At 44.0% G+C, this 23,714-nt stretch overlaps 1 protein-coding gene across 2 annotated transcripts; it reads left to right on the forward strand.

Annotated features, from left to right (window-relative positions):
• Window positions 1–1,188: 1,188 nt before the first annotated feature.
• On the forward strand, window positions 1,189–23,615 carry pogza (pogo transposable element derived with ZNF domain a). Of its 2 annotated transcripts, none has more exons than XM_070436233.1 (19): window positions 1,189–1,680; window positions 2,526–2,681; window positions 2,837–2,911; window positions 4,428–4,582; window positions 8,068–8,152; window positions 9,117–9,329; window positions 9,566–9,724; window positions 9,981–10,069; window positions 10,329–10,693; window positions 10,828–10,985; window positions 11,976–12,076; window positions 13,432–13,578; window positions 13,686–13,820; window positions 20,026–20,201; window positions 20,443–20,583; window positions 20,702–20,761; window positions 20,861–20,982; window positions 21,091–21,112; window positions 21,295–23,615. In XM_070436233.1, exons 2-19 carry the CDS (start codon window positions 2,528–2,530, stop codon window positions 22,931–22,933), a joined length of 3,996 nt encoding a protein of 1,331 aa, XP_070292334.1. In that variant the 5' UTR covers window positions 1,189–1,680; window positions 2,526–2,527; the 3' UTR covers window positions 22,934–23,615. The 2 variants fall into 2 exon arrangements, with proteins under 2 accessions (XP_070292334.1, XP_070292335.1); XM_070436234.1 differs by having other exon boundaries at window positions 1,189–1,636.
• Window positions 23,616–23,714: the final 99 nt, after the last annotated feature.

Raw genomic sequence — 23,714 nt, forward strand, 5'->3', positions numbered from 1 at the left:
CTGAGCCAATCCCAGCGCAACTAGAGAACATTTTCTGCTGGCTGCCCCACCACTACAGAAAGTACTGAGCTAGGCTGAAACACCTGAATTTTGGAGCTGCCTTACTCCAGAAAGCAAAAAATAGATAATCTTTGTATGCAGCTTTATTAACTCAAAAGAGTATAATTTTTTAAAACATTGTTTGCAAACTGATATGTGACAAGTATTAATGCCAAAATAACACGCTAAACACCCCCCTGCCCTGAATGACGGGTCGCCACTACAGGCTACACTCATATCAATATTGAGTTAGTAACTAGTGAATTTGGAAAGAATCAAATGCAACATAGAAATGTTGTCATTTAGCTAGCTGAGCTAGACCCATCATATACCAGTGGGTACGCTCCTGTATGCGCCGGTTACGGCGAAATACTCTGCTTACCGGTACCTAGCTACTAGCTAGCTTTCGCTTTGCCTAGGCTGGTACATTTATATTTGTTTTAGCCTGTTGGCCATGTTCACTGGCAGAAATGTATTAGTTGGCTCAGCTAGCTAGCTAACGTTAGTTACCCAGCTAGTTTGATGCGTGAATTGTTACAGTAACGTTAGCTAGCTATCCGTTTTTTAAACCAGCTTTGTCAGTTTGTTAGCCACTGCTAATACCTCCAGTTGTCACTCGACCCTGGCCTCCTCCGGTAGCTGGACTGGTGCGCGAGGATACATACAGATTATTAGCTAGCTAAATTAGTTAACACCAGCTACCTAACGTTAGCTAGCTAGCAAGAGATTCCGATCGGAAACGAGAGGGGTAACGGTCGGATGATAGGATACTCCCACGCACGAGCTAGCTAATTTTTGTTTAATGATTTGGCCTAGGTCAAATCAAATGTTAATTGTTGCTTACGTTATAAACATTTTGCAGATGTTATCGCAGGCGTCGCGAAATGCTTATGTTTCTAGCTCCAACAGTGAAGTAATACCTAACAATATACACAAATTAAGAAAGAAATTCAGAAATATCAGCTAGCTATGTAGTTCGGTTGTGGGCCTTATATAGCGGGTTGACGTTTGAGAGTAACGTCGGTGTTACTTGCACATTATCGTGCAAATAACTTCAGTTTACAGATACTTCTTCAAAACATGTAGAAATGGCAGATTGACAAAAGGAATGTTAGCATACTACTATTGCTTCTGGTAATCGCAGTTAGGTAAATAGAGCTACAGATAAAATTACTCTTTGAAAGCAAAAGTGGTGAGCCTTTTACATTGGATTATTATGACATTCACATGCATGGCTGCAACATTATAACAAAATGCCTGACAACTTGTACCATGGAGAAACGCATCGAAATTGAATATGCATGATGTGGAGATAGTCATACAACATCCACCAATGTATCAAAAATATATCTGCGCGTGTATTAGGAGTTGAACAAAGTACATTTTTGGAAGATGGAAACATTATAAAAGTCGTCTGCTTTTCATGATGGAGATGGTCACCCCGCTCTTGTTTTAAGATCGTAGCCAATCAGAGCGTCTACATCAAAACTGGAAGTGACGTAGAGATTTTCTTGCGCCTTCCTACGCGAGCCAAAAAGGGAAAAACGATAGCAGTCACTATTCTACAGATCTTTGTTGTCCACTTCACTTCTCCACGGTTTGTTGTACTTTTTATTTAACTTCGGCAAAATAGTGAACAAGGTAAGTCATTTGCATGCTTCGTGAATAGATGTAGATGTTGCCAGTTGTTGAACTCAGTTAGCTTGCTAGCTAGTTAGCAGTGTTGCTAGCTCAAGTCTTGATGTTTGCATGGAGTCGTTGCAGAGTCGGCTGCACGCGCACTATCCGAATGTCACTACTGATCCAGGACAAGTTAGTTTGTATTGCTAGTTGTAGGGAATGTGAAGATTAGAAGACTGGAAACTGATCTTAGACCAGTGTTCATGAGCAGCATTTTCTCTTCACACCTTTTTGGGCTACCAGACCAAATTTACATAGAAAAGTTTGTTATAGATCTGTCATTCGCTTTGAAAGCATGTCTAGCATGTCTATGTTTCCGTTAAGTTTCGTTTTTGCGTCTTTTACTTTCAGTTTTGTACACCAACTGAAAATAAAATATTGTTGGTTATGGAAAATATATTTCATAGCGGTTTAGCTGGTACAATGATTCTCTACACTATACTTGTTTTGTCACAAACTGAAATTAAGCAAACTATTAGAATTTTAGCAACCAGAAAATGGAAGAGTGATTTCTGTATAGTGCATCTTTAATGGGATTTATACACACAGTTCATGCACAAAATTTGGTAAAGACAATAAAAATAACATACATTTTCTCTTCCTCTGTAACTACAACCACACCAGCTTCCCCTTTAAAACTGGACAACACACATGCAGCGAATAAGATACACAAGGAGCACGAGCTGATGCTCCACTTTCTGACTTTGCATGATTGTCACACTGTCTTGTCCAGGTCATGTGCCAATATTCTAAAACATGATCATAGATATCATCGTAACATCCATATTATATCAACTAATCTACAGTTATGAGCATGGCGGACTCAGACGTCAACATGACAGACTCTGAGGTCAACGTCACGGACTCGGAGCTCCACATGGAGTGTGTGGAGGAGGATCTGACGCCGTGGCAACAGCAACCAGATCAGGAAATGGAAGAAACAAGCAAGGGACCCAGTAAAGGTGAGTGTGCTGTGTGCAGACTCGGTGTAACCTGCTTCCCTCGGTCATGTCATTCTGTATGTTTTGGGACTCAATTCTCAATAGCAACAGTTTCATCAGTATTATTGTCGTATTCTATCGTCGTCAGTTCATGGTTCTTTAAATTGCCTTCCCAGTACCTCCCGATGACACTTCGGTGATGCACCTCAGCCGCGGCAGTAACATCACAACCAAACCCATGCCTGCCCTTGGTGAGTGCTCTGGCATGATATTATATATTTTTTAGGAATATACAGGTAACTGGCAAATAAAGGAAAACTACATTGTCCTAATAGGGCGTTGGGCCAACACAAGCCAGAATGGCTTCAATGCACCGTGGCATAGATTATACAAGTGTCTGGAACTCTATTGGAGGGATGCAACACCATTCTTCCACAGGATATTACTTCATTTTGTGATAGTGGTGGAAAATACTGTCTTGGGCGCTGCTCCAGAAGCTCCCATATGTGTTCAATTGGGTTGAGATCTGGTGACTGAGACGGCCATAGCATATGGTTTACATTGTTTTCATGCTCATCTACCCATTCAGTGCCCTGTGTGTGGGTCCATTGTCATCCTATGGGGGCGTAGCCATGGTAGCCTAAATAATGGCCTGCCTTTTTATGCATGACCCTAAGCATGGTGGGATGTTCATTGCTTAATTAGCTCAGGAACCACACCTGTGTGGAAGCACCTGCCTTCAATGTATACTGAACAAAAATATAAATGCAACATGTAAAGTGGTGTTTCATGAGCTGAAATAAAAGTTCCCAGAAATGTTCCATGCGCACAAAGAGCTAATTTCTCTCAAATGAGCACATTTGTTTATATCCCTGTTGTTGAGAATTTCTCCTTTGCCAAGATAATCCATCCAGGGGTTGCATATCAAGAAGCTGATTAAACAGCATGATAAATGTACAGGTACACCTTGTGCTGGAGACAATAAAAGGCCATTCTAAAATAAAGTGGCCGTTCCACTGGATGTCATAAGGTGAATGCACCAATTTGTAAGTCGCTCTGGATAAGAGCGTCTGCTAAATGACTTAAATGTAATGTAAATGTAAAATGTGCAGTTTTGTCACACAATACCATAGATGTCTCAAGTTTTGAGGGAGCATACAATTGGCATGCTGACTGCAGGAATGTTAATTTCTCTATCATAAGCCGCCTCCAACGTTGTTTTAAAGAATTTGGCAGTATGTCCAACTGGTCTCAAAACAGCAGACTACGTGGATTCACGCCAGCCAGGACATCCACATCCAGCTTCTTCACCTGTGGGATTGTCTGAGGGGGTGCTGATGAGTATTTATGTCTGTAATAAAGCCCTTTTGTGGGGAAAAACTCATTCTGATTGGCTGGTTCTGGCTCTCCAGTAGGTGGGCCTGGCCCCCCCATGGCTGCGCCCTTGCCCAGTCATGTGAAATCCATAGATTAGGGCCTAATTTATTTATTTTCAATTAACTAATTTCCTTATATAAACAATAACTCAGTAAAATCTTTGACATTTTGCATGTCGCGTTTATATTTTTTAACAGTATACTCCATATCCCTCATTTACTCAAGTGTTTCCATTATTTTGGCAGTTACACACATACTCTTGGCAACTGTTTTGACTTCATTTCTTTTTTGACTTACTGACCTGTAGCATAAAACATGTTTCAATGGACACATGCAACCAACCTGTTTAAGCCTCATATGGAGTATATTGACTTTTGCCCATCTCTGCAGCACCGTTACTACCCAAACCAGTGGTCCTGACTCAGGCTATGACTCAAGTGCTGCAGCCTCTTCAGACCTCCATGCCTCAGGTGCTGCAGATGCCGACCACTATGTTGCCTAGCACCAGCAGCACCACTGGGAAGAACATCATATTCACCACACAGGTACGCAGACATGATTCCTTATTCTTAATTTCAGAGAAGCATGTTTGTTCTACATCATATATTTCTATATGAACTAGTGATGGAGTGATTTTTCTTAGTAGATTGCTGATGAGCAGCAGCGCGTTTCAGGTTGACAACAGTGGACCATGCAGTGCTTCATGAACTTGTGTTTTTCTATAGGAAGATTGAGCCTCAGTGAGTACAGTTACATTGTCACGCTCGCTGTCTTCAAATCCCTGTCATAAATGAGCCAAGGCGCAGCGTGCATGTAATTCCACATCTTTAATTGAAGTGAAACCTTCACAAAAAAAACAGGTAAACAGAAAACAAATGTGACGCAACCGTGGCGCACACTCACAGAAAATAAGTAATTACCCACAAACACATGTGGGAAAAAGGCTGCCTAAGTATGATTCCCAATCAGAGACAACGATAGACAGCTGCCTCTGATTGGGAACCATACCCGGCCAACAAAGAAACAGACAAACTAGAATGCCCACCCAAATCACACCCTGACCTAACCAAATAGAGAAATAAAAAGGCTCTCTAAGGTCAGGGCGTGACATACATCCACACAATAATATGATTGTGGATAGTCAGGTTAATATAGTTCAATTTAAATGTTTACATGCTTTGTAAGAAGAACAATTTCCCTAATAATCCTGTTTACATGGACACATCTAAAATCAGGGTTCGGGATAGGACTTTGATAATTTCACATTTTTGCCCATTCATCCTCAATGGCACACATACACAATCCATTTCTCAATTGTCTCACAGCTAAAAAATCCTTCTTTAACTGTCTTCACCCCTTCATCTACACCAGGTATTCCCAAACTGGGGTAAGGGGGTATGCACAATGCTGTCGGGGTACGCCATATTAAAATGTTTCTTCACATTTTCAAAAAGTCCATTTGTATTTTCCAACAGGGCTATACATTTAGGTGATTTTATTTTATTTTTCTGGGGGGTGAGGTCTCATTTCACTGCCAAAAATAAAATTAAACCATCTAGTGTTCAGTGAAATAACACAATGTCAAATACAGGTAGCCTATTCAAATAATTAACATCCAATCACATTAACCGTTACTCTCTCACGGGAATTCCACTAATGGTCCGTATGTAGCCGTAGCCAAACGTAGCTGCTGCTCATGTTGGTATCTGTACTGATGGCGCAAAAGCCATGACAGGGAGACATAGTGGAGTGCTAACGCGCATGCAAGCAGTTGCTCCCAACGCCACTTGGGTACACTGCAGCATCCACCGAGAGGCTCTTGCTGCCAAGGGAATGCCTGATAGCTTGAAAGATGTTTTGGACACTACAGTGAAAATGGTTAACTTTGTTAAAGCAAGGCCCCTGAACTCTTGTGTATTTTCTCCACTCTGCAATGATATGGGCAGTGACCATGTAACACTTTTCCAACATACACTGGTTATCAAGGGGCAAAGTATTGACACTTTTTTTGAATTGAGAGACGAGCTTAGTTCTTTTCTGACCGTCATTTTCACTTGTCAGACCGCTTGCATGATGAGTCTCTCACACAACTGGCCTATCTGGGTGATGTTTTTTCTCGCCTGAATGATCTGAATCTAGGATTACAGGGACTCCGCAACTATATTCAATGTGTGGGACAAAACTGAGGCTATGATTAAGAAGTTGGAGCTCTTCTCTGTCTGCATTAACAAGGACAACACACAGGTCTTTCCATCATTGTATGATTTTTTTGTGTGCTAATGAACTCAAGTTTATGGACAATGTCAAATGTGATATAGTGAAGCACCTGAGTGAGTTGGATACGTAATTACGCAGGTACTTTCCTGAAACGGATGACACAAACAACTGGATTTGTTACCCCTTTCATGTCCTGCCTCCAGTCCACTTACCGATATCTGAACAAGAGAGCCTCATCGAAATTGCAACAAGCGGTTCTGGGAAAATTTTATCAGAAGCCACTGCCAGATTTCTGGATTGGGCTGCGCTCTGAGTATCCTGCCTTGGCAAATCGCACTGTTAAGAGACTGATGCCCTTTTCAGCCACGTACCTATGTGAGAGTGGATTCTTGGCCCTCACTAGCATGAAAATGAAATACAGGCACAGACTGTGTGTGGAAAATTATTGAAGACTTTTTCCAATACAACCCAACACTGCAGAGTTATGTGTATTCTTTCAAGCACACACTTGTCATTAACATGTGGTGAGTTATTCATTCTTATGTTTAATAAATGTATCATACAGTGTGTGTGTGTGGCAGGCTTACAATGATGGCAAAAAACAACATTTGAGAGTGCGCTGACCCTGGTGCAGGAGGGAGTACGCAGCTGGAGGTTGAATGTTTGAAGGGGTACGGGACTATTAAAAAGTTTGGGAACCACTGATTGAAGTGAATTTCAATAAGGGATCACAGCTTTCACCTAGATACACCTGGTCAGTCTGTCATGTTCCTAATGTTTTGTACAGTCAGCGTATTTAAAAGATAAACATTTTGTTTTTCTGAACTAACTTCACTCGCGCTAAAGAAGGAAGCTCGTGCAAGCCTATGCGCAGATCAAATACAAATCTAGAATGCTGATGAAGGCGTTTACATGTCCTAATATTTCAAAAGATTGCTCAGAAAAACAGGTGTTTTAATCAGCTTATGCTTACTTTGATTATGACGTACGCCAATTTAAGATATGCAGAGTAGAGGTCGACCGATTTCAAGTTCTCATAACAATCGGTAATCTGCATTTTTGGATGCCGATTATGGCCGATTACATTGCACTCCACGAGGAGACTGCGTGGCAGGCTGACCACTTGTTACGAGAGTGCAGCAAGGAGCCAAGTTAAGTTGCTAGCTAGCATTAAACTGATTGTTTTTTACAAGATAAATCTTAACATAGTCACTAGTTAGACTAGTAATATCATCAACCATGTGTAGTTATCTAGCTTGTCCTGTGTTGCATATTATCATCGAATCACAGCCTACTTCATCAAACAGGTGATGATTCAACAAGCGCATTCGTGAAAAAAGCACTCGTTGCACCAGTGTACCTAACCATAAACATCAATGCCTTTCTTAAAATCAATACACAAGTATATATTTTTAAACCTGCATATTTAGTTAATATTGCCTGCTAACATGAATTTATTTTAACTAGGGAAATTCTGTCACTTCTCTTATGTTCTGTGCAAGCAGAGTCAGGGTATATGCAGCAGTTTGGGTCGCCTGGCTCGTTGCGAACTGTGTGAAGACCATTTCTTACTAACAAAGACCGTAATTAATTTGCCAAAATTTTACATAATTATGACATAACATTGAAGGTTGTGCAATGTAACAGCAATATTTGGACTTACGGATGCCCTGATTGTTCTCAATTAGATTACTGCTGAGCAGCGAACGTTTAGGTTGATGACAGTGGGCCAGGCTGAGCTTCACGGACTTGTTTTTCTATAGGAATAATGAGGTTAAGTCATTGCTAGGACCTTTGTCTTTCTGTGGTGCAGAACATTCAAGGTGGTACACAGACCATAAGTGCCGAACCGGTAGGATATATCCTGAATGGCCAGCCCATCACCGTGCTGCCTGGTGGTAAGTAGCTAACCATTAGACATGTCTGTTCTTGTTATCTTATCAATGTCCTGATAGATAACCCAAGTATTTCACTGCCCACCTGAAACCTAGAAGTAACCACCTTTTTAGTGGGATCCAGAGAAATGTCACAGGGAGTGTTTTGTGTTCTGTAATTGTGTCATGAAAACTTTGGGTCATAAAATAATGGATATTTTTTCCAGTGGGTTGTGTTTTGTCAAATGCAAATAGACAATAGCTATGTTTCCATTATTATTCCAGTGATTTTATATATATTTTTGCATAGAAATAGATGCAACAATTGTCTGCTACGGTGCATTTTCAATGAACTGTTTGTGACGATTAAAAACGTCTGGACTTAATAACGTCACACCTCGCAAAAACCTAGTGTCAAATAAAAATGTAAGTGGTTGCACATGAATAAATTGGCAACAGCCTGCATGCCCTCCCACCTATCCGTTTCATGTCTCAGGTAGGCCGCAAAAGCCAGCATGGATAGAATGCAAGAATTTACTAATATTTGCCATATACTAATAATTGTCATATGCCAACATATCCTCACGGTCCGCGTCATGGTGAGACTTGCACTCCTGTAGATCTGACATCATTTGATGGTGAAACCTGCATCCAGCCAAGAAGAAAAACAAAGCGTAGCAATTTCAGGCATTCTTGAAAGTCAGGACAATCCTTGTCCTGCAAACAGTCAGCATTTCAAATTAAATGTGGAGTAGAGCATTATAGATAACATCACGTACCCCGCATGCCATCAAAATGATATGGCAATAATAATTTATTCAGTTGGACAAAAGGAAAAATCCACCTCTGTCGCACAGATAAAAATGTTGTTGACCGTAAGAACATTTCTCCTATAGCTTCCGTCGCAATGTTATTATTTTTTTTGCTACATTGCTTTTGTCGAATAAACCTGCCTATTGTGAGCAGCTCACTACTGTTTTTCCTCCAGGCCAGGGAACCCAGCTGCAGCTAGTGCCCCAGCAGACCCCGTCTCAGCCCAGGGGCAGACCGTCCGCCAGCGGCTTCACCACAGTGCGGATCCCCGTCACCCTCACCATCCGCACCACCAACGGAGTCCAGACCATCAGCACTGTGGCCACCGGCGGGGTTACCCTATCATCCTCCCCCGCGACCCTCCACACCACCGCTCCATCTGTCACAGGTAAGGAAGGCTCTAGTCCTTGTGGGCCATCAGTCTCTCCACAAGTTGAACACAGGGATTGTAAGTTAAATTACAGTCTTAGCAAACCAATTATTGTCAGTATGAATTTAAGTCTAATCTCAAAGGGTAAACTTTATTGTTAAAAAAAAGCCACCTTCTGTCATCTGCTATGGATCATTGTCTTGGACACTAATCCTGCTTTGTGTGTGTGTGTGTGGGGGGGGGGGGTGTTTCAGCCAGTTCTTCAGGTGCAGCAGGAAGCCATGCTGTGAGACCCCTGCCAATCTCACCCAGAACAAAACAGCATCCGACCCTGCAACCAGCTCCCAGCACTAACAGGTCCCCAGCTACCAGTGGTCCGAGCACGGCTCCCTCTCCTAGTGCACCCCTCAGAGGTTAGTAGTCTCCAGGACCACACAGCTTTCCTGTAACAGCTAACAGAAATAGGTTGGTGTACTGCGTACATCATTCAGTTATTACTACTGTGTAGCCTGTTGTCGTTTTACCACTCTAAACAAGAAATTGTCTATACTAATAGAATATCCTATTGAAGTCCAAGGTAATTTACTACTGACCAAGGCCCCTGTTGTGTACTGTGATTTGGCACATTAAATATTTTTTTTACACAGTGTACTGGTGTTTATTTTGCAGTGATTGCACCAGCCCCCGCCAAGACAAAGATGTGCAAGCGCTGTGGATCCGAGTACAAATTGGTCAACGCCCTCCGGGGTTTCATGTGTGTAAGTGTGCCTTAGGTAGACTTTGTACTCTCTTTGGGAAATGGATCTAACTTTTTAGTGAATGTTGATGTTCATATAGATATTATTAGCCCAGGCCCGACCGTGAAGGACTGTTGTTGAAAGCTCGTCCTGATGTGGCAAAATCCTCTGCTATTATGTCATCTTCTCTAAAAGTGTCTTGTGAAGTCTTAAACGCTGATAATGGTAATAGATAGAGATGTATGAATATTGATATTTACCCTACTGGTCCCTCTTCTAGCTCTGCAGCAAGCAGATCGCCCTGAGCCTGGATGCTATCAATGCCACGGCCAAGCTTTCCTCCAAACCTTCCAAATCTTCCAAGTCCTCCAAAGCCACCGCCTCCTCTCCCTCCTCTTTGTCCTTCTCCGAGACCTCCAAGGAGACCTCCAAGGAGCCAATCACCACGCCGGTGCGACCGGTGTATGTTCCCGAGGGTGGCAGCTCCATCCGGGAGGCCGACCAGCAGGGCAAGCTCATCATGCTGGTGGAGGACTTCTACTATGGCGTGGACAAGGGACGCAACCTGAGTGGCGCACCAGTGGAGAAGCCGCCGGGCATCTTCAAGTGCATTCACTGCGAAAAGACCCTGAAGACTAACATCAAGTGAGTGGATGGAGTGTGGGGAAACAGGAATTCATGTTATGTTTTCAAATAAATGTCACGTTTTACTGAATTGACTGAAATCTTACCCTCTCACCCGCTTTGTCCTCCATCTTCCACTCCTCACTGTCTTCCAGGCTGATGAACCACATGCGTCACCACGTGGAGATGACGGCACAGCAGAACGGCGAGGTGGACACGCACAACRCCTGCCAGCACTGCTTCCGCAACTTGGCAACGCCCTTCCGCTTGCAGTGCCACGTGGAGAGCGTCCACAGCCAGTTGGAGTCCACCAGTGAGGACTAGCTCGCTCCCCACTCACCCACCAACCATTCAGTCATACCACATACAGTCACTGTCGCTAAAACAAAGTGAATCTATCGGCACTTGTCATCCCACCAACATTTTCCCACGCAGTCAAAGCACATTGAATCAGCACTAGATGCTGATATATTGCCTTGTTGGGAATTGGGTGAATTTAACCCTTTGCCTACGATGGTCACGCCCCCCGCGGAAATCAAATTAACATAATAACAAAATCCCCATCAAATCTGTCTGTTTAAACTAGAAATATCAGGGGGTTTTGCATGGGCTGCGGCTCTATCCACCGCATCCACCGATATATCTGCGGTGAATGTCAGACCATGAGACATCCCGATAATCGGTCTTCTCACGAAATTGTATGTAGCGTCCGAATGATTTTGGCTACACACTAATATGTCCCATCTGTTGAAAGCTGAGACTCTCGTGAACATGCTCCAGGTCGCTCACAAGACTTGTCTGAAGGTTCCCGGTACCCGATTAAAAAAATAATAATAATAATACATTTAGAAAAATGAATGGAAGTGTAAATGGAGATAGTTTAGTGCCTAAAATACATGTAAAAAATGAAAAAAATTGTTTCCTAATCTTTCTTATCTCTCAAATATAGGACAGACACGTCAGAACAAACTTCCTTTAGATTTTTTGTTGGACTATCTGTTCTTCCATGTAGTGAATCTGTTATTCAATACATTTCTATTGGTTAATAGCAGTAAAGGCCAAATTCAATGTTTCATGTTATTTTTTTGATACCTTAAGGGGTCTTAAAATTCTAAACCAAATAGTTAAATAATCCTTGGCATGACCATCTTAAAACAATTTCATGTATTAGTTTAGAATTTCGTTGCCACTCTAGTAAGCAGTCACTCTTATCCAGAGTGACTTTCAATACATGCATACAGCAAGAGGACTGAGCACTTTGAATGCTTACGTGACTCTCAGGCCTTTTCTCTGTTTATCACAGCTAAGTGTAAGATCTGCGAGTGGGCATACGAGAGCGAGCCTGTCTTCCTGCAGCACATGAAGAACACCCACAAACCGGGAGAGATGCCCTACATTTGCCAGGTAAACAGTGCCCACTTGGGGCCCGATTCAGACGTAGGAAATCTATTCCTTTTTTTACGCATTTTGATTGAAGCACTTCTCAGTAGTTGGTATTCAGACTTACCATATGCAGGAGTGTAACGGGCTTTGTAGGTGTAGCTTAAATTTGATTAAACTGCTAAAAACACTCCCACTTGCTGGCCAACAGTTTCATTCAATAGGGATTTCAGTACATTTATCGAAAGCCATCCCTTTAAATTAAAATTAGAATTCTCTGCAGATGCAATATATATGAAGTGATATGCAGCAAAATGCATTAAACCGGGTTATTTCTGTATTTTGCAAGTTATAGATCTTCAAAATTTGATTGCTGAAATGCAAAACATTTTGGGACTATCAAAAATGGACTAATGAAACAAATACAACATTCTTTTGGTGGAGTTTTCCTTTAAGTTCATGGTCATAATACCCTTAGAGAAAAGTGCATAAAGGAATTGCGTTCCATTTAAGCGCACTTAACTCGGATCAGAATCGGCCCCTTGGTCATTACTTATACTGTCTCTAAGTCCATATACATTCTCCGACCAGTTCATTAGGTACACCCATGTAGTACCAGGTCGGACCCCCATTTGCCTCCAGAACAGACTGAATTCTTTGGATAATTATACAAGGTGTCGGAAATGTTCCACAGGGATGTTGGTCCATGCTGACGAGATGACATCACTGCAGATTGGACAGCGGTATATTCATGCTGAGAGCAGCCCATTCCATCTCACCCCAAAGCTGCTCTATTGGGTTGAGGTCCAGGGACTGACCAGGCCACTCAAGTAAACTGAACTCGCATGTTCCAGGTGATGTTTTTCCACAATTGTCCAGTGTTGGTGATCATGTGCCCATTGGAGCCACTTCTTGTTTTTAGCTGATAGGAGTGGAACCCGGTGTGGTTGTCTGCTGCAAAAGCCCATCCTTGACGAGTTGTGCATTCCGAGATGCCGTTCTGCATACCACTGTTTTACTGCACCATTATTTGTCTGTTTGTGGCCTGCCTGTTAGCTTACACAAAAGCCCCAGGTGGCTGACATTTCTGAGATATTGGATCCGGCGCACCTGGCACCGATGGCAAACTACGCTCCGTCGCTTAGGTCACTAATTTTGCCCATTCCAAAGTAAAACTGGACAATAAAGGAACGCCCTGATGTTTGTCCGCTTGCAAGCCACGTGACTCACGTATGAGCGATCCATTTTCATGAACGGGGTGGTCTAATAAACTGGCCGGTCAGTGCATTTCTATCCAATGTCCTGTCGAGGGGAAAAGCTCACTATATCAACACGAAATGTCTCCTAATGCAATTCACCCCTCCCTCTTCTTTGTGAAGGTGTGCGACTACCGCTCGTCCCTGTATGTGGACGTTTTTGCCCACTTCCGTGAGTTCCACAACGGCACGGCCAATCTGCTGTGCCCCTACTGCCTCAAGGTGTTCCGCTCCAGCAGCAACTACCAGAACCACTACAGCCGCCACCAGGTAAACCCAATGAGGCTATATGCCACATCAGCTACATGTGGTACATCTATGGCCATTGGCAGCCAGTCTATTCCACTCCACCCATTTTCCTATGTGTTTGTGTGCAGAAAAAAAACGTGTTTCAATGCGACCAGTGCCGGCTTCAATTCCTCTTCGCCAAGGACCGGGCAGAGCACAAGGTGCAGTACCACAAGACCCACCTCAAGCCACGGCAGCTGGAGGGCCTGAAGCCTGGTACCAAGGTTTGTTTGTGTGTGTGCGCAATATTTTGAATTTGTGTGTGTGTGTATGTTATCTATATATATATCTATCACACACACAGTTGAAGTCAGAAGTTTACATAAACCTTAGCCAAATACATTTAAACTCAGTTTTTAACAATTCCTGACATTTAATCAGAGTACAGATTCCCTGTTTTATGTCAGTTAGGATCACCACTTTATTTTAAGAATGTGAAATGTCAGAATAATAGTAGAGAGAATGATTTATTTCAGCTTTTATTTCATTCATCAGATTCCCAGTGGGTCAGAAGTTTACATACACTCAATTAGTATTTGGTAGCATTGCCTTTAGATTGTTTAACTTGGGTCAAATGTTTCGGGTAGCTTTCCACAAGCTTCCCACAATAAGTTGGGTGAATTTTGGCCCATTCCTCCTGACAGAGCTGGTGTAATTGAGGCAGGTTTGCAGGTCAACTTGCTCGCACATACCTTTTCAGTTCTGCCCACAAATTTTCTATAGGATTGAGGTCAGAGCTTTGTGATGGCCACTCCAATACCTTGACTTTGTTGTCCTTTAGCCATTTTGCCACAACTTTGGAAGTATGCTTGGACAATGGGTCATTGTCCATTTGGAAGACCCATTTGCGACCAAGCTTTAACTTCCTGACTGATGTCTTGAGATGTTGCTTCAATATATCCACATAATTTTCACGCCTCATGATGACATCTATTTTGTGAAGTGCACCAGTCCCTCCTGCAGCAAAGCACACCCACAACATGATGCTGCCACCCCCGTGCTTCACAGTTGGGAAGGTGTTCTTCGGCTTACAAGCATCCCCCTTTTTCCTCCAAACATAACGATGGTCATTATGGCCAAACAGTTCTAGATTTGTTTCATCAAACCAGAGGACATTTCTCCAAAAAGTATGATCTTTGTCGCCATGTGCTTTCGTCTGGCTTTCTTATAGCGGTTTTTGAGCAGTGGCTTCTTCCTTGCTGAGTGGCCTTTCAGGTTTTGTCGATTATAGGACTCGTTTTACTGTGGATATAGATACTTTTGTACCTGTTTCCTCCAGCATCTTCACAAGGTCCTTTGCTGTTGTTCTGGGATTGATTTGCACTTTTCTCACCAAAGTACGTTCATCTCTAGGAGACAGAACGTGTCTCCTTCCTGAGCGGTACGACGTCTGCGTGGTCCCATGGTGTTTATACTTGCGTACTATTGTTTGTACAGATGAGCGTGGTACCTTGAGGTGTTTGGAAATTGCTCTCAAGGATGAACCAGACTTGTGGAGTTTTTTTTTTCTTTTTCTGAGGTCTTGGCAGATTTTTTATTTTTTTCCCCCATGATGTCAAGCAAAGAGGCACTGAGTTTGAAGGTAGGCCTTGAAATACATCTACAGGTACACCTCCAATTGACTCAATTGATGTCAATTAGCCTATCACAAGCTTCTAAAGCCATGACATAATTTTCTGGAATTTATCAAGCTGTTTAAAGGCACAGTCAACTTAGTGTATGTACACTTCTGACCCACTGGAATTGTGATACAGTGAAATAATCTGTCTGTTGGAAAAATTACTTGTGTCATGCACAAAGTAGATGTCCTAACCAACTTGCCAAAACTATAGTTTGTTAACAAGAAATTGGTGGAGTGGTTAAAAAACGAGTTAATGACGCCAACCTAAGTAAACTTCCGACTTCAACTGTGTGTGTGATATATACGTGTGTGTGTGTGTGTGTGTGTGTGTATATATATATATATATATGTGGCCTGCTGGAGGTCATTTTGCAGGGCTCTGGCAGTGCTCCTCCTTGCACAAAGGCGGAGGTAGCGGTCCTGCTGCTGGGTTGTTGCCCTCCTACGGCCTCCTCCACGTCTCCTGATGTACTGGCCTGTCTCCTGGTAGCGCCTCCATGCTCTGGACACTACGCTGACAGACACAGCAAACCTTCTTGCCACAGCTCGCATTGATGTGCCATCCTGGATGAGCTGCACTACTGAGCCACTTGTGTGGGTTGTAGACTCCGTCTCATGCTACACTAGAGTGAAAGCACCGCCAGCATTCAAAAGTGACCAAAACATCAGCCAGGAAGCATAGGAACTGAGAAGTGGTCTGTGGTCACCACCTGCAGAACCACTCCTTTATTGGGGGTGTCTTGCTAATTGCCTATAATTTCCACCTTCTGTCTATTCCATTTGCACAACAGCATGTGAAATGTATTGTCAATCAGTGTTGCTTCCTAAGTGGACAGTTTGATTTACAGAAGTGTGATTGACTTAGTTACATTGTGTTTGTTTAAGTGTTCCTTTATTTTTTGAGCAGTGTGTGGTGTGTGTGTGTGTGTGGTGTATATATATGTATATATACAGTATATCACAAAAGTGAGTACACCCCTCACATTTTTGTAAATATTTGAGTATATCTTTTCATGTGACAACACTGAAGAAATGACACTTTGCTACAATGTAAAGTAGTGAGTGTAGGCTTGTATAACAGTGTAAATTTGCTGTCCCCTCAAATAACTCAACACACACCGCATTAATGTCTAAACCGCTTTTGGCACAAAAGTGAGTACACCCCTAAGTGAAAATGTCCAAATTGGGCCCAAAGTGTCAATATTTTGTGTGGCCACCATCATTTTCCAGCACTGCCTTAACCCTCTTGGGCATGGAGTTCACYAGAGCTTCACAGGTTGCCACTGGAGTCCTCTTCCACTYCTCCATGACGACATCACGGAGCTGGTGGATGTTAGAGACCTTGCACTCCTCCACCTTCCGTTTGAGGATGCCCCACAGATGCTCAATAGGGTTTAGGTCTGGAGACATGCTTGGCCAGTCCATCATCTTTACCCTCAGCTTCTTTAGCAAGGCAGTGGTCATCTTGGAGGTGTGTTTGGGGTCATTATCATGTTGGAATACTGCCCTGCGGCCCAGTCTCCGAAGGGAGGGGATCATGCTCTGCTTCAGTATGTCACAGTACATGTTGGCATTCATGGTTCCCTCAATGAACTGTAGCTCCCCAGTGCCGGCAGCACTCATGCAGCCCCAGACCATGACACTCCCACCACCATGCTTGACTGTAGGCAAGACACACTTGTCTTTGTACTCCTCACCTGGTTGCCGCCACACACGCTTGACACCATCTGAACCAAATAAGTTTATCTTGGTCTCATCAGACCACAGGACATGGTTCCAGTAATCCATGTCCTTAGTCTGCTTGTCTTCAGCAAACTGTTTGCGGGCTTTCTTGTGCATCATCTTTAGAAGAGGCTTCCTTCTGGGACGACAGCCATGCAGACCAATTTGATGCCGTGTACGGCGTATGGTCTGAGCACTGACTTGCTGACCCCCCACCCCTTCAACCTCTGCAGCAATGCTGGCAGCACTCATACGTCTATTTCCCCAAAGACAACCTCTGGATATGACGTCGAGCACGTGCATTCAACTTCTTTGGTCGACCATGGCGAGGCCCATTCTGAGTGGAACCTGTCCAGTTAAACCGCTGTATGGTCTTGGCCACTGTGCTGCAGCTCAGTTTCAGGGTCTTGGCAATCTTCTTATAGCCCAGGCCATCTTTATGTAGAGGAACAATTCTTTTTTTCAGATCCTCAGATTTCTTTGCCATGAGGTGCCATGTTGAACTTCCAGTGACCAGTCAGTATGAGGGAGTGTGAGAGCGATGRCACCAAATTTAACACACCTGCTCCCCATTCACACCTGAGACCTTGTAACACTAACAAGTCACATGACACCGGGGAGGGAAAATGGCTAATTGGGCCCAATTTGGACATTTTCACTTAGGGGTGTACTCACTTTTGTTGCCAGCGGTTTAGACATTAATGGCTGTGTGAGTTATTTTGAGGGGACAGCAAATTTACACTRTTATACAAGCTSTACACTCACTACTTTACATTGTAGCAAAGTGTCATTTCTTCAGTGTTGTCACATGAAAAGATATACTCAAATATTTACAAAAATGTGAGGGGTGTACTCACTTTTGTGATATACTGTGTATATATATATATATACACACATCTATATATATATATATATATATATATATAGATGTGTGTGTATATATGTACAGTGGGGAGAACAAGTATTTGAAACACTGCCGATTTTGCTGGTTTTCCTACTTACAAAGCATGTAGAAGTCTTTAAAAAAAAAAATCCAGAAATTCACATTGTATGATTTTTAAGTAATACATCAGAAAAGCAGAACTTAATATTTGGTACAGAAACCTTTGTTTGCAATTACAGAGATCATACGTTTCCTGTAGTTCTTGACCAGGTTTGCACACACTGCAGCGGACATTTTGGCCCACTCCTCCATACAGACCTTCTCCAGATCCTTCAGGTTTCGGGGCTGTCGCTGGGCAATGCGGACTTTCAGCTCCCTCCAGAGATTGTCTATTGGGTTCAGGTCTGGAGACTGGCTAGGCCACCCCAGGACCTTGAGATGCTTCTTACGGAGCCACTCCTTAGTTGCCCTGGCTGTGTGTTTCGGGTCGTTGTCATGCTGGAAGACCCAGCCAYGACCCATCTTCAATGCTCTTACTGAGGGAAGGAGGTTGTTGGCCAAGATCTCGCGATACATGGCCCCCATCCATCCTCCCCTCAATACGGTGCAGTCGTCCTGTCCCCTTTGCAGAAAAACATCCCCAAAGGATGATGTTTCCACCTCCATGCTTCACGGTTGGGATGGTGTTCTTGGTTTTACTCATCCTTCTTCTTCCTCCAAACACGGCGAGTGGAGTTTAGACCAAAAAGCTCTCTTTTTGTCTCATCAGACCACATGACCTTCTCCCATTCCTCCTCTGGATCATCCAGATGGTCATTGGCAAACTTCAGACGGGCCTGGACATGCGCTGGCTTGAGCATGGGGACCTTGCGTGCGCTGCAGTATTTTAATCCATGACGGCGTAGTGTGTTACTAATGGTTTTCTTTGAGACTGTGGTCCCAGCTCTCTTCAGGTCATTGACCARGTCCTGCCGTGTAGTTCTGGGCTGATCCCTCACCTTCCTCATGATCATTGATGCCCCACGAGGTGAGATCTTGCATGGAGCCCCAGACCGAGGGTGATTGACCGTCATCTTGAACTTCTTCCATTTTCTAATAATTGCGCCAACAGTTGTTGCCTTCTCACCAAGCTGCTTGCCTATTGTCCTGTAGCCCATCCCAGCCTTGTGCAGGTCTACAATTTTATCCCCGATGTCCTTACACAGCTTTCTGGTCTTGGCCATTGTGGAGAGGTTGGAGTCTGTTTGATTGAGTGTGTGGACAGGTGTCTTTTATACAGGTAACGAGTTCAAACAGGTGCAGTTAATACAGGTAATGAGTGGARAACAGGAGGGCTTCTTAAAGAAAAACTAACAGGTCTGCGAGAGCCGGAATTCTTACTGGTTGGTAGGTGATCAAATACTTATGTCATGCAATAAAATGCAAATTAATTACTTAAAAATCATACAATGTGATTTTCTGGATTTTTTTCTTCTGGATTCATGTTCTGAGAAATGAAGGCTATTCCATGCGAGAAATTGCCAAGAAACTGAAGATCTCGTAATCATTTCTCAGAACAAAAATCGTCTGACGAGTTTCAGAAGAAAGTGCTTTGTTTCTGGACATTTTGAGCCTGTAATCAAACCTACAAATGCTGATGCTCCAGATACTCAACTAGTCTAAAGAAGGCCAGTTGCATTGCTTCTTTAATCAGGACAACAGTTTCAGCTGTGCTAACATAATTGCAAAAGGGTTTTCTAATGATCAATTAGCCTTTTAAAATTATACATTTGGATTAGCTAACATGCCATTGGAAAACAGGAGTGATGGTTGCTGATAATGGACCTCTGTACGCCTATGTAGATATTCCATAAAAAATCTGCCGTTTCCAGCTACAATAGTAATTTACAACATTAACACTGTATTTCTGATCAGTTTGATGTTATTTTAATGGACAAAACAGGGACATTTCTAAGTGACCCCAAACCTTTGAATGGGGGGGGTGACACACACGTACATATGTATGTGTGTGCGGGCACATGTGTGAGTGATTGCTAGGGCGTGATATTCTGAATTTTTGTGTGTGATAGACAAAAATAAATAAATAATCGTCTCTTCTGTGACTGGAAAGTATATAGTGGTTGTGAATGTTATGCATTTTCCCTGTGCATTATGGGAACATTAGTAATGTATATTAAGTGGTCTAAGAATATTTGTGTTCCAGGTGACTATCCGGGCCTACGCGCTGCAGGGCAAGCAGTATTACTATCAGGAGTCTTCGGGCCGAGGAGACCTCCGACCCTCCAAAGTGATTGATGTTCCGTCTGCTCCCCAAAAACCAGAGCCCAAGAAGAAGCCTGTCGAGAGCCTGATGAAGCTGCTCACTAAGTTCCAGATGAGGTAGAGGGTTGATGTTTTTCCCCGATTGTATTAGCGAGAAATGGAATTGATGCCAAGCTTTATTCAGACTCGATTGCGTTTAGCTTTTAGTTTTGCCGTATAGCAAAATTGTTGACCATTTTTATAATTTGGAACAGTGTTCTAGGATGATGCGGCTAGAAATTTAATATAAAAAATGGATAAGCTTGACATTCCATCGCTGTGCACCATGGGTAACCTGCCTCTGCCTTCCTCCCCACAGTGCATCGCTGGCCCAACAGAACTGCATGGAGTGCACCTTTAAGATTCCCGACTTTGCCAACCACTTCCCCACATACGTCCACTGCTCCTTGTGTCGCTACTGCACCTGCTGCTCCCGGGCTTACGCCAACCACATGATCAAGTGAGTGACATTGCTCAACTGAAGATTCCCCAAATGATTTCTTACATCAGAGGGTAAGTGAAATGTTGGTTTGGAGAAAGGTGTATGACACATGTTTTCTGTCTCTCTTCATTTGCAGTAACCACGTGACTCGCAAGAGCACCACCCAATATCTGGCCCTGTACGAGTCATACCCAAGGTAACAATCATTTCCTCCGAATTTTTGGGGGGCAGTGTTTAATTGAATGTAGTGTGTTTTTAATCCTGATTGCTCAAAACCCTTTTGGTCCCATTTCAGAATGGATGAGATGAGGTGTACGTCGTGTAACTACAGAACCAAGGTGGGTGACATGATGGCCAACCACCTCATGGATCACCCAGACCATGATACTGCAAGCTTCAGCAAGCTGGAGGAGGAAGGTTATTACGTTTTGAGTTCCACCTTCTGATATTTAAGTATCTTTGTAAAAGGTCAATCCTTTCTATATGGCAACCTTTTTGATTTTTTTTTTTTTTTCCCCCATTCAGATGTGCCTGAGGCTTCTCAAAGGTATTTAATATCCTCTTATATATAGAGTGAAATTACTTACTGTTGGACAGAATTGAGCTTGGTCTCAAGTTGAAGCTTAGTTCCACTTTGGTTGCACTGTGACACTATTGCTTCTTCATCAAATGTGTGTGTCATTGACTGAGCTTCCTGAAAACTAACATGTTTTTCTTTTCCTCCTGTAGCATTGTCGTTCCAAAAATCAACCCAGGTCAAGGAGGGTCTTTTGTGCCTATCCATCTGCTACCAGCTGGCAATAGTTCCACCCTGCGCTCTATCAAACCGCTCCTATCCTCCAAACCCAGCATGACTATCATGGTCCTTGGTCCCAATAAAACCATGCCCTCCACTGCCCCTGCTTCATCCAATGGTGTCTGGACAACCCCCAAGGTTGGTGGCTTGGGCCATGTGATGGAGCCCCAGGCAGTGGGGTCCGAGGGGCTGAGCCAGAGAGAGCTTTTCCACAGAGGAAAGGCCAGGATGGACAAATCCAGGAAAGAAGGGTCAACCAAATTAACGGTGCACCAGCTGAAGGTGATGCTCTATGCCCTGTGCAATGGCTTCCCCCAGGCATCCCTGCGCTTTGGCACCCAGCCAGAGCTCATCCAGGACTGGATGCTGCAGCAGGAGATCCAGCGCCTCCAGAAGGACTGGATCTGGAGCACGGACCGCATCGCAGAGTGGGTGATGTGCCAGCGGGAGCAGCAGCTGCCAGTCACAGAGGAAAACCTGCTCCAGACAGCCACGCAGGCCTTGGAGGCGTCGCACGAGATCGGTGAGTTCTACGAGTGGGCTGTGGAGTTCATGCTCCGCCACAACCTCAGTCTGCAGGCCACCTGCTCCGCCAAGCACCCGTTGCCGCGCAACGTATACGAGAGCGTCCGCATCTTCACTCGCTTTGTCTCCAAGCAAGTCAAAGATGTCGGTTTCCGGCCACCCTCCATCGGATGCATCGACGAGCTCTCTGTGTTCGTGGACCTGGATAAGCTCAAGACGGACCCTGAAGCGTTTCAGTTGATCGGCACCGGGGAGCCCCTGATAGAGGTGGTCCTAGCGGGGCTGGCTGACGGCACCATGCTGCCCACCATGGTGTTCCTCAAAGGCAACCCTCCACACCTCCAGAAGGCCATCCCGGACTCGGTCTTCCTGGAGGCGCGCCCGCAAGGCTTTACGGACAACGAGCGGCTCCAGCTGTGGCTCTCTAAGGTGTGGCAGAAGCATGTGAACCCCCAGGCAGGGGGAAAAGGTCTGCTGATCATGGACACCCACCACGGCCACCTGGCTGACGACTTCCTGGCTGCCCTCAACAGCAGCAACACCCTGCCGGCGGTGATCCCCATCGGCTGCTCCTGCCGCCTGCAGCCCCTGGAGCTGTGCGTAGCGCCTGTTATGAAGGAGTTTCTACAGGCCCGCTGGTGTGAGATGCACACCCAGAATGAAGGAGCTGTGACTCTGGGGCCAGGTGACCTGGCCCTACTGCTGGTGGAATGTCTAGGTGATGTGGTCTCATGCTTGGCAGCGCAGCCCCAGATCTTCCAGCAGTCCTTCATGATGGTCAGCACACCACCACAGGATGAAGGAGATGAAGGCCCGGCAGAACTGGTGCAGAGCCTGACCGAGGCTCTGGTCATGCTTTCTCCAGCAAGGTCGAAGAGCGCTGTAGTGCTAATGAAGGTGGAGCCAGAGGACAAAGGGGTGAGCTCAGACATTACGTCGGCATACACCTTGCCCTCGCCGCCACCCAACCCGCAAGCCCTCAAACAAGTGTTTGAGAAGGACAGCGATCTGGAGTCTTTCCACGGTTTTGAGGAAACTGATTGTTGATCATTTGCGGACCGACACCTCAGAGACTACGGACTTGGATCTTTTGACACTTTCAAACCGAGGGAATTGTGACATTTGAAGCAGAGATGGGATAGCTCTGAAAACTGTACCAGACCTGTTAAACTGTGTGCACATGCTTGTTCCTTTAACTTGGGATGGTGATGTAACTTTCAAATGTGTTTTTGTACATTTTCTATGACAAGCTGCTGTGTCTTACGTCTAACCCTATAAAGGTTCAACACAACCTGTCTTATGCAATTAAAAACAGTCTCTTCCTGTCAACACTAGACTACAGGCTTTGTAAATAACCTTTTCTTATCAGTGAGATCAGAATGTCACTTCTAGTAGGGAATGTTTGATATTCTGTTAACTCACTTGACTATGTGGAAATGGTGCCGGAGCTCTGACATATCTTCCAATCTACTTTTCATTTAGAAAGCTGTGAAGCTAAGACAAACAGCCCATCCCTTATCAATTGGCCCTTGTTTCAATTTACCGAAAGCAATGTAGCCATGTCTAATGAGAAATTACCTCAGACCAACCAAGCCGTTCACAGGAAATCTCAGATCATGCCTTAGGATGGAATCCAAGAGATGGCAGTCTACCTCTCGGTTTGTCTTTTTTCTTCACCTGAACGATTAACTATTTTTAAATATGAAATAAAGTGCTGGGTCTGCTTTAATGGTGGGTTTTCCTTTGTGATATTAACAGCATATAGTCTGGTGCAGTTCTGTATGGTTGAACCAAAAATGTGTTTAACATGGAAGCAGACAAGATTTGT

The sequence above is a fragment of the Salvelinus sp. IW2-2015 genome, linkage group LG30, assembly GCF_002910315.2.
Source record: "Salvelinus sp. IW2-2015 linkage group LG30, ASM291031v2, whole genome shotgun sequence".
In the NCBI taxonomy this organism is placed as follows: Eukaryota; Metazoa; Chordata; class Actinopteri; order Salmoniformes; family Salmonidae; genus Salvelinus; species Salvelinus sp. IW2-2015.